The sequence below is a fragment of the Seriola dumerili genome, unplaced genomic scaffold (genome assembly GCF_002260705.1).
Source record: "Seriola dumerili isolate Sdu_G_001 unplaced genomic scaffold, Sdu_1.0 BDQW01001435.1, whole genome shotgun sequence".
Classification (NCBI taxonomy): Eukaryota; Metazoa; Chordata; class Actinopteri; order Carangiformes; family Carangidae; genus Seriola; species Seriola dumerili.
The window spans coordinates 17,212-36,214 of NW_019175690.1; the positions used below are offsets into that span (position 1 = coordinate 17,212).

Genomic DNA, 19,003 nt, shown 5'->3' on the forward strand with positions numbered 1-19,003 from the left:
TATTTAGCTTTTAAGGAATATATTTAGGTTTGAATATTAATCACTACAGAAATTATTATTAAATATTATACTAACACACAAACATTTATTGTTTTGACTAACTAATATTGTGTTAATTAATGGCTGCCCATTAAGTAAATTGTTTAAAAAACAGCATTTTTTTATTTGTATTTTCCAAACTATGATCCACTGGTGTGTGTGAAAGTTGAAAAATCAACTTTAGAGCTCGAGAAATAATTGTAGTAACAAAACATGTTCATGTAGAATTTAACGTGTAACTTTCTATCTCAGTATCACACTTTTTAACCATTTGAACATTGTAAAAAAATAGACATTGCATTTACTTTATCCAGAAAAAAAGATGATGAAATATGTGAGATATCTATATATGGCACTTGTTTTCTTGTATAATGTTGTTATAACTGTTATCACTATGAATTCTACAAGCTTGTCTCTGGTCATTAGTAAACAAAAATGAATTTACACCACTTCATTGTACATTTTACTTCCTGTTTACTTTCATTGGGAAAATGTTGCAGACTTGTATCGGTTTATGTCAAACCTACCAACACAGCTGTAATCATACCTTATATGCAAAAGGGAGTTACTTTTATTCTACTGACTAAATATAATAAAAAATGTAAGTAAATAAACATGAACTAATTTCTTCATGATTATTGAAGGTCATGAAGATTGAGATCCACTCAAGCACTGAACCCACAACTCGATTGTAAATGAAATAAAGTGAAGGAGTTCAGATGAGAACCACAGCTGGATCTGAATTATTATAAATAAGATTATGAATTTATTTTTATAAATGTTATCACTTACCTAACGTTTGTAATGATGTAGCTTATAAGGGAATTACTAAACTAATCATTAAAACTAGCAGAATACAAACAGGAAAAACTTTATTGTCCAAAAACTTTATTGTCCAAAATTACAAAGGGGGAAATTTATGTTATATAACTTATCTGCACACGTGGTCACGCTCACTTGGCAGCATGTAGAATACATACATACAATACAGCGTATGTCATAGTGTGGAGTAGGTGTGGGCAAAGCAAGTCTGGCAAGGAGCCAAAAGGTTATTTCATCCACTTTAAAGAGCCTCACACACACATGCACGCACACAAACAAACTACACAACAAACACAGTGTTACTGTACATAATAAACTATCAGTATTATATCATTTAAGTATACTTAGACAATAATAACATTATATAGCACCTTTTAAAAACTTGCTTTGACAAATAAATCAAAAGGAGGACAAACTATTTGCTTCAATATAAATGAGGACAATTATAGGGAGCAACTGTATAGAAACACACACACACACACACACACACACACTAGAAACACACACACACACACACACACACACACACACACACACACACATGGAGACTGTAAAAATATAAAAAGATAAAAAGACGACATCAAATAAAAGCAAATCTATAAGTAATATGTTTCAAGAAGGGATTTAACAGAAGTTACTGAGTATTATTGCTTGTAACACAGGGGTTAATTGAAGCACAAACTGTTCTTGACAATTGTCACAGCAGTTTGACATTTGCACGTAAACAGGGAACATACTGTCCCATAAAGCCAAGAGAGGAACACCAAATACAGAGTCCAGTATTGAGAAAATACAGAGTAAGAGTAATCTTTTAATAATTTAATCTATGTTCTTTCAACTGCTTGTGACCGCATTTGAAACAGCGTTTCATCAGGTCTCAAAAGAAAAGCATGGAAGGTGTTAAAAAGTCTAAAACTGAATTTACAAAAGGTCTCAAATATTTTCTGCCATAGATGGTAACATCAGTTGTCCAGAGATAGTTGCAAGGAAACTCATTTACTTGACAGCTACTGTTACTTGTTACTTATCTGCATTAAGATTTTACACACAACTGATGTGAATGTAGCAAATACAATGCTCAAATGATAAAATACCACTGATTCATTTCATATGATTTTACTTTACATATTTCAGGTACATGTTTTTGCTAAAATTTTAAAGGGGTTTTACTTGTGGAGTTTTTTCTCCTGTGGTTTTGCTTCTTCTCTCTAATTACGCTGCACTGAACCCGACATTGTCTGAGTGTGTACATGTGTTCATTATGTATCAAGAATGACACAGTACAGATTAATTAGCAATTTGCTGCGAACAATCGACTAGTGTGTGTTTGCAGTTGTGACGCAATCCACAGTTAATAAGGGCAGATGACTGTGAGTGAATTATTGTGTTTGTCTGTGGCCAAAGTAATCAGTTACTTCTTTAATACTACTTTAATCTTTATGTTAAATATTCACCTCTCTTTTTGTAGTAACACTTGCATTGTATGGCTTACTGCCTAAAAGCTTATAGAGGTGTAGTGATTAGTATATTTATTAGAGATAGTGGTGATTATGATATTCATTTAATTTCATTTTAATCCCACAAAAAATAGTTGGGCATTGATGTGCAGTGTGCCTGTTACAGAAGGTATGACTTGAAGAAAATAGTTGTCAGCTTTTAAAGGTCTCATATTGTATAACATGAGATGTCCATTTGTTGTTTGATCATAAAGCAGGTCTCGGTTCTATATTAATACTGTGAAAGTATCAAAGCACTCAGTCCACAGGGAAATTGACACATAAAACGAGCCGTTGGGACTTCCTGTAACATTGTGATGTCACAACAAACCATTCGCCACCCTCAGCCATCCCCCCAAGCCCTGCCCACCTGGACCCACCTGGAGTGTTTACCTGAAATCTGTATTTATCTATATTTTTATTCAATCGCTCCTAAAACAATCAGCCAATCAGAAGAGAAGTTTAGAGCCTTCTCTCTTCTGATTGGCTCACCGGCTCAGTTGTTAGTAGAGCTCCAGAGAGAAGCCTGAGGGAGGAGATATAAAACCACATTGACATAGTTTTTCGTTCTTAAAACCACAAATATATCTTCTTATGGATCTTTGTCATGTCTTTGATTGTGCCTCTCTTTCTAGGCCAGAGTCTTTCTCTAAAACTAAGTCTCATCTTAATTAACACAATTTCTTCCTCTATATAAAGCGTTCATGTTCAGCACAGGGTGTGGTGCTGCAGGGACCCGCAGGGTGCCAATCTGCTAGCTGTTGTCTGTTGAAGGTGATGATTTGATTATAGGACCAGTCTGGCACTGGGGTGTGTTTAGACTGATGTGCCAACACTTACTGCGGTTTCGCAGTTTCTCTCACATCCCACAGATGAACCTTTTAACAGTGTTTAAAACACCCACCGTGTGCGCATGCTTGACACCCTGTCATATTTGACCCCCCACCGGTGCGGTGTGTCTGTGCTGAGCCGGTCCGTGTGAAGTCATTGAAAGTAAGGTGATTTATGAGCAGTGTGACAGTCGTGCCTCGCAGCTTCTCAGACATGGGTTTCATAAGGTTGTTTCAGCTGGCGTGAAGAGCACGTCTCGATTCTCTTTTCAGATCTCTGAGGTACGTAGATGGTTTCCAACATCTTTGTCATTAACCAAAATTCTTCACTGCAAACACGTCACGTAATTCATTGTCCTTGAAATAAGGTTAGGTGTACAAAGTGTCTTTGACTTTGATTGAACAAAACTTGTATCACACCAACAGTTAAAGCTGCTTTCTTTTATTATTCTTTTTTTTTTTTTACCATAACCAAGTAGTTTTGGTTGCCTCTACCTTAGCAAACCACCAAATTAAAAGCCAATTGCATTCAACATATTTTTTCATTAAGGTTGGTTGTCCTTGTTGAAACCAAGGGTCTAATGAATAGAAAGGTGCTATATGTAAAACCTGTGGGGACAAACTTGTAATTTTGGGCTTTATAGATAAACTTGATTTAATTTGATTTGATAACTGTTATTTTTCTCCAGCGTTTTTTCTGACGTGTACAACAAACATAAAAACTGAAAGCATTTGTGACATTCTGTAAAACGCTGTTAATACATTTCATTTTAGCTGCTCAAGACATATTAGCAATTTATGCTGCAGCAATACTAACATGATTATATGAGGACTTTCTGATCTGCCACCACTGTGTTTAAGGTTTAGTTAAATTGAAGAGACTCGGACTAAAGGGTAAGATTAAAGGGTTAAGGCAGGAGTTTAGGTTGTGTTTGCTTTTTTAGATTTAAAAACAAACCAATGCTGACTGTTCAAAAATGGGAAAATTATGATTAATATGGTCAGTAAAAAAGCAAATGTGAAGTGCAGTGTTACTTTCTGCCTTGGCTCATGATTGGGACATTGCTTCCTGCATTGGCACCGAATGTTGGCATTGCACACAAATCATGATACGTGGAACTGTAAAAGCTAGCCACAGTTCTTAGGCGTGCTCGGCTGCCAAGTATCACGTGGTTGAAAATCATACTCTCCGTCTCACGTGAAAAAAGCACATTCATCTGTAGTGATGATGACTCACCAAGCGATCAGAGCGATTCAGTATTACTTATTGTGATACACGAGATCTGTGGAAATACAGGGGGGAAAAGCTTGGACCAGTCCCGCGGCGCATCTCGTTTACCAGGAACCACACGGACCCATGAAAACCTCCAGACTCTGACTCTACAATGGCAGTCACATGCTTTTACACTCACCTATCCAGCCCACCCTCTTCCACCTGAAGAGACTGCAGTCAAGAGTTTGAACTTGTAAACACATAAACGTAAACGCACCTCTCTGCATGAAGCACTCACACGATTCTGGGTCATAAAGACACAAACTCTGTTGATATCATGTCAGACTTCGAGCAGCATGTCTAGTTTCACCACATATTTCCAAAGGTCACCTGAACTATCAAAGAGCAGTTGACAAAAAATTTAATGCATACAAACACATGGTACATCTATTGTGTACTCCACCCAGTAATAAATGTGGCTGTGTACTCCGGTAGCTTATTATCTCAATTTACCCATCACCAGACTGTCAGAGCTGCTAAAGGTCTGCCAACACAAACACCTCAGCCAAAGCACATGTGTGAATAAACTTCTAGCTAACTTGGATCAATAAGTGACATATCTGGAGGTAATATCACAAATCATGCTCCAAGTAAGTGAAGCTGGCAAGTTTATTAGTGTAATGTACGTGGCAACAGTCAGTGCTAACACAAGAAGTGGTGTACCATACCATCCTACAACGTATCAAAGGAAAATAATGTAAAAACAATGTAACAGTATCACAGTGATGAAACTACTGAGAACTATCACCTGAGTTTGCAGCTCTCCTCAGCTTTACAGAGCTTCATGATTACCGTCGGCCGCGATTTTGCTCTTATAGCATCAATTCCAGCTGCAGCGGGCAGGAAACCTAACGACCGTCGGATACAGTCAGCAACTGGCAGGTGAACATGGGCAAACGTTTAGCAGCTACAGAGACAGAGCTGGTAGAGACAAAAACAGAGCAAAAAGAGAATGAGTCCAGGACTTTAACTGTACTCCAAATGTAAGACAATATGTTTACATCAATGTTCAAAAATGTCATTGCAGGTTTAACCAACTACAAATATAACCATGGCTCTTCTCTATTTACTGATTAAGAGAATGAGAAGCAGCTGAAAGCTTAAACAAAGAAATGGTTTATTTTAGTAGAGATTATTTTGTCATTCACACTGTTCCCACTTCAATGCCTCAATATTTATACTGTGTTTAAAATGAGTTCTTTAGATACTCACGTGTCTGTTTTTTATTTGATCACCATGTTTACTAGGTGTGCTTTCCGTGGCGGAAACATTGGAATGAAGGTGATGTCATATGCCTCCGGTACCAGGCGTACCGGAGGCAGTAATTAAAACCATGTTGATAACATTATAATTAATTCCGCACCTGCTTTTGCTTATACAGCTCCTTCTTCTATAAGGACATGCTCAGGTACAATCCCAGAAACATCAGCTACAAGGACAATTAAAATGCTTTGTGAATTCAAAGAAGGAGAACAAGAAATGCCTGTTAACTATTAAACATACGTCACTCTGGGAGGAACTTGCATCACATGTCCTCATAGGAAGGAGTCTCTTCTGAACAGATTCATACAACAGCAGTCAACACATCTGTTGAGTATCCGTCCTCCATCCACACAGGTAAGACATGATCTACACTGAGCAGAGAGGGGAGAAAATGAGAATTTACACAATCAGTAGCTTCTGCTTTAAGGTAAACTGCCTTTTGCCATAAATGTAAATGTAAATAACGTTTTGTTAATCTTTAAATTTTTAAAAACTAAAACAGAAATTTACTTTTAACCAATCTGAGGAGGATTAAAAATGTTGCAAACATTAATATTTTTTTATCTGAGGTTCTTTTTCTTTTGTTGTTGTTGCCTGTTTTAAATATATTTTTACGCTTTTGTTGAGCTTGTGTATCAGCGAGAAAACAAATGTGGGACACATACTATGCCTTGTAAAACAACATGTAGCGCTACTACATTCCCGTGTCAGATTTAAACGCCTAAAATTAGAAGTAATTGCCACCGACCTAAGTGAACTGCACCTTGAGAACATTCTGACACTCCTACTTTCATTCGCTTCAAAACGTTGAGCGCTTCTGTGATTTCACCTGTGGTGCAACTTTTTCCTTCATTTTTCATCAGATTTCACATTTTTTAGCTCAACAAATCATCTGCATCACCTTGTTTGACAAAATAGCCCTCCCTTTCTGCCGATATTATTCGTTATTTATTTCATATATATATATGTATATGTATGTATGTATTTTGTTTTATGTATATATGTTTATGTATGTGTTGTTGTTTTAAATACCTGGTAACATAATGTCATTTTTCTGTCAGGAACATGGCCACTATTTTGTCTGAGGAGCAGTTTCAGTGCAGCATCTGTCTGGATACCTACAAAAACCCTACGTCCATCCCGTGTGGGCACAATTTTTGTCTGGAGTGCATCAAACTGTTCTGGGATACGAAACCTAAGCCAGAGTGTCCACTTTGCAAAGAGATTTTCAAAATCCGTCCAGAACTCAGGATCAACAAAGGCTTAAGAGACATCACTGTGGGATTTAAAAAGTATGTTGATATCATTTTTATGTGTGTTCATTTCTTTTTTTTTAACAGTGTCTTGCAAAATCAAATGCACCTCTTGTCTTTTCACTCCACTATTTTTGGCACTTAGGCATAATCTTTGATTCAAATTAACCCACATCTGTATTAAATCAGAACCCTTAGGATAAAAGGATCGTTACACAAGATACTCCAAAGGAGACGTCACGTAAAACAACTTAATACTCCCGATGTTACCTGTGACATCTGCCACGAGTACAAGTCAGTAGCAGTGAGGTCGTGCCTCACCTGCCAGGTGTCTTACTGTGAAATTCACCTGACACCCCATATGAAGGATCCGGTGATGATGATGCACAGGCTGACAGATCCAGCCACCTTCAGTCACCTCTGCAGAATTCACAACAAGCCACTGGATTTATTCTGCAAGAACGACCAGATGCCTGTGTGTGTGAGATGCACTGAGACGGAGCATATAAACCATTACACTGTCCCTATTGAGAAGGAGGGCAAGAAGATTAAGGTTAGGAAGAGTGGTGTTTCATCTTCTTTTATCTTGTGCATTGTGTCATAATAATGCACGATACCTACAGTGTCATTTTGTGTATGTTTATACTATATTTTCTGCCTGTTTGACTAAAATACAATGTGGAAACCACAAAGGAAAATGCTCAGTTTATATAGCTGTAGGTTTAATTTCATTCTTAATTATATCAGATAATGTATTGCTTCTTTTATGAAGTGCATCAAATATAGAAATGAATGATTTCACCTTCAATCTTTACAGAGTCAGATCGAGAGAACTGAAGCAGAGATTAAACAGACCATCCAAGCCAGACTCAGAAAGATTGAGGAGATCAAAATGTCAGTGGAGCAAAGCAAAGTAAGTTTCAGTTGTTATGTTTTCTAGCTTCAGCTTCATCCAGTGACGCCGTTTTGACATTGTAATATAATTGTATTCTTTGATGTATTCATTTATGCACATCTGCAGACAGAGAAAGACAGAGAGATATGCTCAAGCGCTCAGGTCTTCACAATGGTGGTAAGTGACATTGAGAGAAACCAGGCTTTGCTCGTCGAGGACATCCAGCAGAAGCATGAGGTATTGGAGAGGAGGGCAGAGGAGTTTCTGAGAGAGCTGAGGAAAGAGACTGATGAACTGCAGAAGAGACGCAGCAAGCTGCAATACCTGGTGAACATTGAGGACCCTCTTCACATTCTACAGGTCAGTCCTGCACACAGGATATTGCTATTTAGTCGGTATTTAAGTGTGCTAACCTTTCCTGAGACTAGTTTCGCCACTGTCGGGAAAACACAAAATAAGATATGTCATTGTCCAGTCCAAAGATTTATTATACAAGATGGATAAAATAAATACCGGTGAATCAAGTGTTGTGCTTTACCAAGGTTGATACTTGGATATGTAGCCACAAAAACAGGGAGTGCTTCAAAAGGGCTTCAAGAATCATCCACAACTGTACAACTAAGCTTGTATTAACGCATTTTGAATTTATGTGCCATCCCCAAAACAGTCCTCCACCTGAGCAACCATATATATATGTTTTCTTTCAACCCTTTGATATGATCCATAGGAGCGTCTCTTGAAAATAGCGCCCCTACGGTGACAGGTGTACTGGACAACCAGTTACAATAATAAACTCACAGACTAACTGTCCTAACAGCGACGTAAATAATTATTAATAATTAACGCTCATGGCTTGGTTAGGTTTAGGAAAAGATTGTGGTGTTTGTGTAAAATAAGTGCTTCCTTAACATTACATCACATGATCCTTGTTGTCATGGTTACAATAATAACGACTTAAAGTTCTACTTTCACATGGGAATCCAACACTTGCTCTCCAGCGTCATATTACCTGTTTTTTGTTGACACATCCATCCACCCCAACTTCCTCCTAACATGGACACTACTGTACTATACTACATTTCCATTTTCACCTGTAATAATTTACTACGGCCACTAAGAACAAAACTATGGGTCATAATAACCTGCTGCGCAGACGACCTGTTGGCTCAAATATATTTTATTGTGCTCATGAACAATGTGTGTCAATGTCATTCTGTTTTAGAGTGTCCCCTCCCTTAGTGCTCCACAGTACAGCAGGGACTGGTCCGAGGTCAGACTCCACTCCGACATCTACATAGGGACCGTGAGGAGAACGTTTTCCAAGCTGGTGGACGTCTGCCATGAACTTGAAAAGAAATTGTGTGCAGAGGGTCGGTAAATTCTGACATGATATTGTTGTTGCCGTGATAGTGTCTTTGTAGGACGTAACACCTCCGCAAAGTTATAATTTGCTATCTGTGTGTCAAAAATCATCAATCGGCAGCTGTTTTCTTTCTTTTGCAGAAGTGAACAAGGCAAATGAATATGCTGGTAAGTTGTTTGGATTTCACTGTGTAAACAAAGACTATATGAGCTCAGTGTTCAGTGGGTCATACCACACGCATCTTCTTCATTTTAATCTCATCTACACACCTTTAAAGTTTGGTGACTGCACCTTACATGATGCTATCGCCATGACAAAATTATAACTCCTTCAGGCAGAGAGACAAATAAACACCTGCCAAAGAACTCAAAACTGATTCTGTGTTAGTCTCCAGGACATTTTGCCATGATGACACACACACTTCTATGATGATGACACACACACACAGACTCAAGGTGAAAGGAATTACAGCCACACTGTCACAGCTGGTAATGATTGTGTACAAGTTCAGAAGAAATTCAGGAAGACAGTTAATCTCCTCTGATTATTATGTTGAACACATTGAAGACAGTTTCTGCCCCTTTTGAAACTCTCAGGAATCAAGACCCCGGTCAGTTTAGTCGTTTTGAAGAGAGGCTGGTGCGAGCGATGGATTCCAATACTTTAAATACTTCAAAAAGCTCCTGTAATTCTGTGAACAGTAAACATTAAACTTCACATCTGCATGTTGTGTTCTTCTCTCCAGTGGATATAACTCTGGATCCAGTGACTGCGGCAGGCTGGCTGCTTCTGTCCCCTGATGGAAAAAAGGTCTAGTACTGATTACTTACTGAATTATGTGACAGATTTTGTATTTCAGGACAATGCTGTGCAACACTTTGCAGAAACTGAGGTTCAGTGTCTTCCTATAATTAGATGTGAAAATATGAGAGAGCTGAAACAGAGAAATCCAGATACTGGTGATGAACCTTAATAGGGAGCATCATGACAGGATAACATCATGAATCCACTGGAATGGAAACATCACAGATGATGTACATGATGTAAAATATTTTTTTTGTTGATGATGATGATGATGATGATGATCCACAGGTGTGCATCAACAACCAGCAGAGGAGACTCGTGCTCCCCGCCGACCCCCGCAGGTTCGACTCCTGCGTCTCCGTTCTGGGGAGGCAAAGCTTCACCTCTGGGAGACACTACTGGGTAGTTCAGGTAGGAGCTCAGGTCAATTACTAACATTGTTTCAAGTTTTTCAAGGATGCTAATTAGATGCTAATCAGTATTGTTATGGAAAAAAACACAGACACTAAACAGAAAAGGAGGAAGGTAGAGAGACGCAGGTGAAAGCAATTAAGGGCGGGGCAGACAATCAGAGCAGCAGAAAACACAAGGGCTGGAAGTAAGGAATCTAAAACGAGACAACACGTGAGAAACAAGGATGACATGACCTTAAGAAACAGAGCGGGGCATGACAACATATAATTACTACCAAATTACTCTGTAATTATAGGACAAAATGAGACAGTGGCCAGTTAATCAAGTCCAGTCAACTGTTTGTGTCACTCTCTTCTGTGCACGTGTGACAGTGTTTAGTAACTATGTCTGGCCCCGAGACGAGACACAAACAAAGGTGAGAGCTGAGAGCTTGATGAGATGATTGACTGCAGGTGTGGAGTGGAGCCAGGGAGAGTGAAGCCCCGCCCACATACACACCTACACACACACAACAGGGGAGAACAGGGTGCAACTCAATATAAATGGAGAAAAAAAGTTTCCAATAATGAATAAAATGGAGATTTTTTTTCAAGGTAATAATAAACCTGTAAAATAAAGTGTTAGCACTTACAACAAGCGGGAAAATCTCCACCAGAAATTGTACAATTCTGAAAATGCCACAAACTGGATTATTTTGAATTAGCTCGGATGGAGATATTTAAGTTGTGCAACGCGGTTATTAAGAGACTGATGTTCCATCTACATCAGTATGATCTCGAATGACCGCTTTATATGAAAATCATTAAACGTAGATTAAATCATGTTTTTCCTGTGTGAATCGGAATCGGCCCGCAGGCTCTTAGATGGAATCTGTTTGTTTCCGTGTCAGATGAAGTCATGTGCACCCATGAACCTGGCCTTCAGCCCTGCACTGTGTGAACTGGTTGTAACCTAAATAGGACGAAGGAAATGTGGAAGAGGACTCCATCAGGGACCTGGAATAAATTTCAATCCCACTTTACAAACGTATCTCTAATCTTGCAGGACGTCAGGATACCAAAAACATGTCCTGTGTCGACTCCCGTGTGATTTTTCTCCTGCAGCTCAGCTAATTAAAAAAGATCTTAAATATCCACATATTCATGTTCTTGAGAAACATAAGCAAACAAACAGATTTATTCACTGTCACAAAATCCAATAAACTACGAGCCACGACAGGCTGGCTGCACAGACCATACTGCCTAAACACCACATGGTGCATTTGAGATCAACAAAAGAGAAAATTAATAATCCTGCGCATTGTGTTTCAGGTTGGAGATAAAACAGACTGGGATCTGGGCGTGGCCAGGGAGTCCATTAACAGAAAGGGGGCCATCACGGTGCGCCCTGACAGCGGCTACTGGGCGATCTGCAGGCGTAAAGGAGGCAGTCTGAGCGCCTGCGCCGGCCCCTCCATCACCCTCCACCTCGAGGAAACCCCTCAGAAGGTAGGCATCTTCCTGGACTACGAGGAAGGATCGGTGTCCTTCTACAACACAGAAGCAAAGACTCACATCTATACCTACAGCGGGTGCACCTTCACTGAGCCTCTGTACCCGTACTTAAACCCCTGCCTTCATGACAACGGGAAGAACACCGCTCCGCTGGTGATCTGTCCTGTGGAGGGAGGGTTCACTGAAGAGAGATCAAGACTTTGAACGGGAAGAGGAGGGGACACAGTCATACGTCGTGGTCCTGTTGTGCCATCGAGCTCCGTTGTCCAACTACAACTAAAGAGTCATCAATGAAACACACTGTTGCACTGAGCGACACGTTGCTTCATTAGGATGAACATAGGCACTGTAGTTTATCTTGAGCTGATCCAACAGACACCATCCTGCTGCTCTCAGTACTAACGCACTAGATGTGTATCAGTTCGCTCCTGAAAATAGTGCTCAACAAAAGCACGAGAAAAACTACAGTGCCCAGCTGTTTATAAAAATCTAGCTTTTAATAAAAATGCAATTTGTTGAGGCAAATGTGGCAAAAGGAAAAACAAATACAGATAAATAAATATACAGATTAATTCAAGGTTTCAGGGGGAAACTAAAGGCCAAAAATTTTCAAACACAATTGATTATTTATGGATTTTAATAACGTGTAATTTGAGGCACTGATTTGATTTTGCTTGGTTTAATTCTTTTGCTATTTCTAACTATGGCGTTTTGTCAAAGTGGACAAGATGTTTTTGTGATTTAAGGATTGTTTGTCACTGCTTTACATCAAAGTTCACGTCAATATCTTTGAGATATTTGAATTATTCATTGACTACATACGTTGACTAATCATGAAGGTTTTTATTGACATTTTCTCATGTTTGTACAAAGTGTGATTGTGCATGGGTCTATTCTTGGCATTTGTTATTTTAAGACGCATCTGTTGCTTTTTTATAACCAGGATATTACGATTACATCTATCTATCTAACGGTCGGAAACTTATTTTTGCAACAGTTGTTACCTAACAGGTAAACTACTACCAGAGTGGAAACATAAGGAACAATTAGTGCTACTGCTGCAAACACACCTACCTACCTTATACATCCATCACTGATATTACACAACTGAACAGACACCTGTTGCTTTTCTATAACCAGGATATTACGATTACATCTATCTATTTTCTTTACATTATATATTGGTCTACATTTGTTTGATTTATTTTTTTTCCTTACACTTGTGAAGAAAGGAAACACATTACCACAAGATGATGTTTATTTCCGAGGTTGTGCGGGTTCACTGGTCAAAGGATTGTATATACTTTTGCACAAATTAAATAAACTTGATAAAAAAATTATTTGTATTTGTTAAGCTGTGGCATATTCATTAATACATCCAATGTTTTTTAACACTAGGTGGTTCAGTGACAGCAGTTCTCTTTTGCAGGGTGTCCTTTATACACAGAATAATAAAAGCAGAAGTCTTACAAAAAAACAAAAAACACTAAAATAAACATATAAAACTATGATGTTGTATTTTCAGGAATTGGAAAAAAATGTGATAAAAAAAAAACATACCTGAAAGTTTTATTGTATAAAGGTAGATGTCCATGTGTTGTTTGATTATAAAGTAGGTTCTATATTAATACTGTGAAAGTAAAAAAACGCTCAGTTCACAGAGAAATATATGTATTCAGAAACTGAGCCTTAAAACAAACCGTCAGGACATCTGTAACTTTGTGATGTCACAAAGAGCCAGTCACCTCTCACAGCCGTGCCACAAGCCCCGCCCACCTGGACCCTCCATCCAGCCTTGCAGGATTTGGTTTCTCTGAGTGTTTTACCTGACATCTGCTATATTTTATTGGATCACTCCAGAGAACAGTCAGCCAATCAGAAGACAGGCTCAGAGCCTCTTCTCTCTGATTGGCTCACCAACCTGTTGTTACTAGAGCTCCAGAGAGAAACCTGAGAGAGGAGATGTGAAACTACACTGGTTTTTGGTTCTTAAAACCACAAATATATCTTCTTATGGATCAACACTTCAAATAAAATACAGGAAAAATGTGAAATAAGGGACCTTTAATGCTTAGTATAGGGAAAATAAAACAGGTTGCGACCATGAAAAGAAAGCAAAACCTTAAATTGCAACATCTGGAGAAGAAATGATTCAGACTGCCATAGATACAGTTGGACATTTTTGCTATTTTGATGTGGACTCATTCAGATCCAACCATTGCAGGTGCAGGTGTCAGTTGCAGAGTCAGTTAAAATCTGCAAATAAAAAAATTTAAAAATGAAGTTATGCTTGAGTTTATTCTATAAATGTGTTTTGTCCATTTCCTGTTTCCACTGTAGCCACCATGACTGAGTTGCAGCTGCTTTGAATGAAAGCACTCACCAGGTGGCGTGCGTGATTAATGAATACATCGCCTACTTAAAGGGACAGTCCCTGCAGCTTTGTGGCTGCGCTCCCTCAGCTCAGCTCAGCTCAGCTCTTTTCTCAATGCTCGGGGCATGTGGGTGAGGTCAGAAACTGGTAGTGCTGCATCAACACACACATAAATGAATGCAGATCATTCTGCTGTCAGTGCTTTATGATTTACTACATGTGTAGAAAATGCATGCCTTGTCAACACATCACTCTTATGGTATTTGATCTGTCATCTCAACAGGTGACAGGTAAAGCTTTTTTTTAAAAACAGAAAAACAAACATGTTGAATGGTTCCAGTTGATTCAGTAAATTGTAGGATGCTGAGGGCTGCAAAGTGATACTGAAGGCAGCATTTGAAGGAGCTTTTGACAGGCCTCTCAAAAAAACATAGTTGTTGTTTGGTTTATGACTAAATACCTGCAAAACTAATGACACTGGGAACAATGTTAAGAAAAACTTAACTGTCTGACCAACGCGTTTCAGCTTGCGGTCCTCGCCTGGGTCATGTATATTGACACAAAGTAAAATTTAAACACATATCAAGCTGTTGCATTTTTTCTCCCCAAGACTACATGGAAGTTGGACTCAGTCCCATCACCTGTGCCCTGGCTAAGATTAGGATCAGGAACTTGGCTCACCATGAATGGGCCGCATGTTACAGGTTGTTAAGTTTCTTTGGAGGAAAACGCCTTATCATCTAGGCATCTTAGCGTACATTAGCAGAGATGGCCTTCAGTTAGCTCACATTTAACCTGTAATATCATCAAATGTACAACAAAAATAACTTTTACCAACAAAATGCAAGAAACGAACAAATAAACATCAAAATGACAATGGTAGAGAGATTTAATGAAGTGGGTTTCTATATTTCTGTTGGTTGCTTTAGGTTTCTGTTTCCCCAACTTTAACCAGTGCTTCCAGTTTTGTATTGAAATTTAAAAAAACAAACATATATGCCAATAATGTAAATACATTGAGAGCAGCCAATAGCCTGCCGGCACCATCAATATGATTACGTAAACAGCTTTCTTTGACAGCATAGTATTTTCGTCAGGTATGTGCTTCACAGTGTTCTGGGCTCACCGGTGCTATGTTCCTGAAACGGTCGGAAACTTATTTTTGCAACAGTTGTTACCTAACAGGTAAACTACTACCAGAGTGGAAACATAAGGAACAATTAGTGCTACTGCTGCAAACACACCTACCTACCTTATACATCCATCACTGATATTACACAACTGAACAGACACCTGTTGCTTTTCTATAACCAGGATATTACGATTACATCTATCTATTTTCTTTACATTATATATTGGTCTACATTTGTTTGATTTATTTTTTTTTCCTTACACTTGTGAAGAAAGTTAAACACATTACCACAAGATGATGTTTATTTCCGAGGTTGTGCGGGTTCACTGGTCAAAGGATTGTATAAACTTTTGCACAAATTAAATAAACTTGATAAAACAATTATTTGTATTTGTTAAGTTGTGGCATATTCATTAATACATCCAATGTTTTTTAACACTAGGTGGTTCAGTGACAGCAGTTCTCTTTTGCAGGGTGAATAATAAAAGCAGTGCCAAATTTACAATAAAAATAACTATTACCAACAAAATGCAAGAAACAAACAAATAAACATCAAAATGACAATGGTAGAGAGATTTAATGAAGTGGGTTTCTATATTTCTGTTGGTTGCTTTAGGTTTCTGTTTCCCCAACTTTAACCAGTGCTTTCAGTTTTGTATTAACGATGAAAAAATAAAACAAATATGGTGTCCATACTTACAGTGTAGGCCGTCAATCATACATCTTACATCGCACATAGATACAAAATTCACAAAACATTAGTTTCTTTTTTTTTTTTTAAATCTGACCTTAGTAACACATATTGTTTTGATGTTGGGAAACGAAAACTGTACTGTGGGTTTGACTCTTTGTCTAAGAATGTACTGAACCAGAATCAGATTTCAGTGGAGAGTATATGATATGTTTTGTGACAGCTCGTATTGTCAGTGTGGGTTTAGCCTAAACATGGAGGCATCTGTTTTGCAAGTGCATTGTTCTTTGTTAACAAACTGATCCAAGTCAGTGATGTGTTTTGTTATCTCTTCATCAGGATGGACCAGTTCAAATCACGCCTTCCTTGTGTGTACATTTTTGGCAGGGGTGGTGGGAAGTACATTAACTCAACTACTGCATTAAAGTAGAGTTTTTAGGTGCTTGCAATTTACTTATTTATTTCCATTTTACGCTATTTTCTTCTTCTTCTTCTTCTTCTTCTACTCCACTGCACTGCATTAATTTCACAGCCACAGTTAGTAGCTACTTGCTTTTCAAATTAAGAGTGCACATACAAAACATGATGTGTTAGGGTAGGTAAACTTCCCACCACTATACAAAATAGACGTAGCTAAACTAATGCAGTCTAATAAGACAGTCATTAGATAGATAGATTGATAGATAGATAGATAGATACATACATACATACATACATACATACATACATACATACATACATACATACATACTTACTTTATTTATCCCCTAGGGGAAATTCATGATGAATGTATAATGTTCAGTCTTTGAAACCAAAAACTACATCCTGAATCAAGCTGCAGTGTTTTGCATGATTTTACTTTTAATACTTTAAGTATATTTTGCTAATACAGTAATATAAGTATATAAATAAGGGCTTCTCAGATTTAGGTAAGGTAAGGTAAGGTATAGTAAAATATGGTAAGATATGGTAAGGTAAAGTAAGGTAAGGTATGGTATGGTAAGGTAAGGTAAGGTAAGGTAAGATATGGTATGGTAAGGTAAGGTAAAGTAAGGTAAGGTAAGATATAGTAAGGGAAGGTAAGATATGGTAAGGTAAGGTAAAGTAAGGTAAGGTAAGATATAGTAAGGGAAGGTAAGGTAAAGTAAGGTAAGGTAAGATATAGTAAGGTAAGGTAAAGTAAGGTAAGGTAAAGTAAAGTAAGATATGGTAAGGTAAGGTAAAGTAAGGTAAGGTAAAGTAAGGTAAGGTAAGATATAGTAAGGGAAGGTAAGGTAAAGTAAGGTAAGGTAAAGTAAAGTAAGGTAAGATAAGGTAAGGTAAGGTAAGGTAAAGTAAGGTAAGGTAAGATATAGTAAGGGAAGGTAAGGTAAAGTAAGGTAAAGTAAGGTAAAGTAAGGTAAAGTAAGGTAAGATAAGATATGATAAGGTAAGGTAAAGTAAGGTAAGGTAAAGTAAGGTAAGGTAAAGTAAGGTAAAGTAAGGTAAGATATGATAAGGTAAGGTAAAGTAAGGTAAGGTAAGATATGGTATGGTAAGGTAAAGTAAGGTAAGGTAAGATATAGTAAGGGAAGGTAAGGTAAAGTAAGGTAAGGTAAAGTAAAGTAAGGTAAGGTAAGATATGGTAAGGTAACGTAAGGTAAGGTAAGGTAAAGTAAGGTAAGGTAAGATATAGTAAGGGAAGGTAAGGTAAAGTAAGGTAAAGTAAGGTAAAGTAAGGTAAAGTAAGGTAAGATAAGATATGATAAGGTAAGGTAAAGTAAGGTAAGGTAAAGTAAGGTAAGGTAAAGTAAGGTAAAGTAAGGTAAGATATGATAAGGTAAGGTAAAGTAAGGTAAGGTAAAGTAAGGTAAAGTAAGGTAAGGTAAGGTAAGATATGATAAGGTAAGGTAAAGTAAGGTAAGGTAAGATATAGTAAGAGAAGGTAAGGTAAAGTAAGGTAAGGTAAGGTAAGATATGGTATGGTAAGGTAAAGTAAGGTAAGGTAAGATATAGTAAGGTAAGGTAAGGTAAAGTAAGGTAAGTTAAAGTAAGGTAAGGTAAAGTAAGGTAAGGTAAGATATGATAAGGTAAGGTAAAGTAAGGTAAAGTAAGGTAAGGTAAGATATGATAAGGTAAGGTAAAGTAAGGTAAGGTAAAGTAAGGTAAAGTAAGGTAAGGTAAGGTAAGATATGATAAGGTAAGGTAAAGTAAGGTAAGGTAAAGTAAGGTAAAGTAAGGTAAGGTAAGATATGATAAGGTAAGGTAAAGTAAGGTAAGGTAAGGTAAGATATGATAAGGTAAGGTAAAGTAAGGTAAGGTAAGATATATTGAGCTTTGGCAATACTGGCCTGACAATAAGAAAAACACAGAATTGTGCAATCATCAGCGGCACTGAGCAATGTTCCATCTTCAGTTAACTGTAACTGGAATTTGTTGTTTTTGTTTGTTTAATCTTCGGAACAGGTTACAGCTGGATGGCTTCATGAACAGGTAGTATCGATGCAGAAGTTTATGAAATAAAACGTGTGCTTGCTGCAGGAGTTGTATTTACGTCTTAAAAAACCGAAATGTGTAATTTGCCCCAACTTTTACCTAGCCTACGATCGTAACAGGGTTTCCTCCAGGTGCTTCCTACCACACTCCAAAGACATGCACCTTAGGTTAGTTGGCAGCTCTAAATTGGCCACAGGTGTGAATGAGAGTGTGACTGGTTGTTTGTCTCTATATGTCAGCACTCTGATAGACCGGCGACCTGTCCAGGGTTTACCCCGCCCTCGCACAATGTCAGCTGGGATTGGCTCCAGCCGCCCAATAAGGATAAGCGGTATAGCTAATGGATGGATGGATGGACATAATCTGTAACTTTGGGAACACGTACT

At 38.0% G+C, this 19,003-nt stretch overlaps 1 protein-coding gene across 1 annotated transcript; it reads left to right on the forward strand.

The window, feature by feature from the left end:
- Nucleotides 1-6,788: 6,788 nt before the first annotated feature.
- On the forward strand, nt 6,789-12,149 carry LOC111238602 (E3 ubiquitin-protein ligase TRIM21-like). Its single transcript, XM_022768181.1, has 9 exons — nt 6,789-7,015; nt 7,166-7,529; nt 7,794-7,889; nt 7,998-8,231; nt 9,094-9,241; nt 9,375-9,401; nt 9,980-10,044; nt 10,327-10,449; nt 11,763-12,149. Exons 1-9 carry the CDS (start codon nt 6,789-6,791, stop codon nt 12,147-12,149), a joined length of 1,671 nt encoding a protein of 556 aa, XP_022623902.1.
- The last annotated feature ends 6,854 nt before the right edge of the window (nt 12,150-19,003 follow it).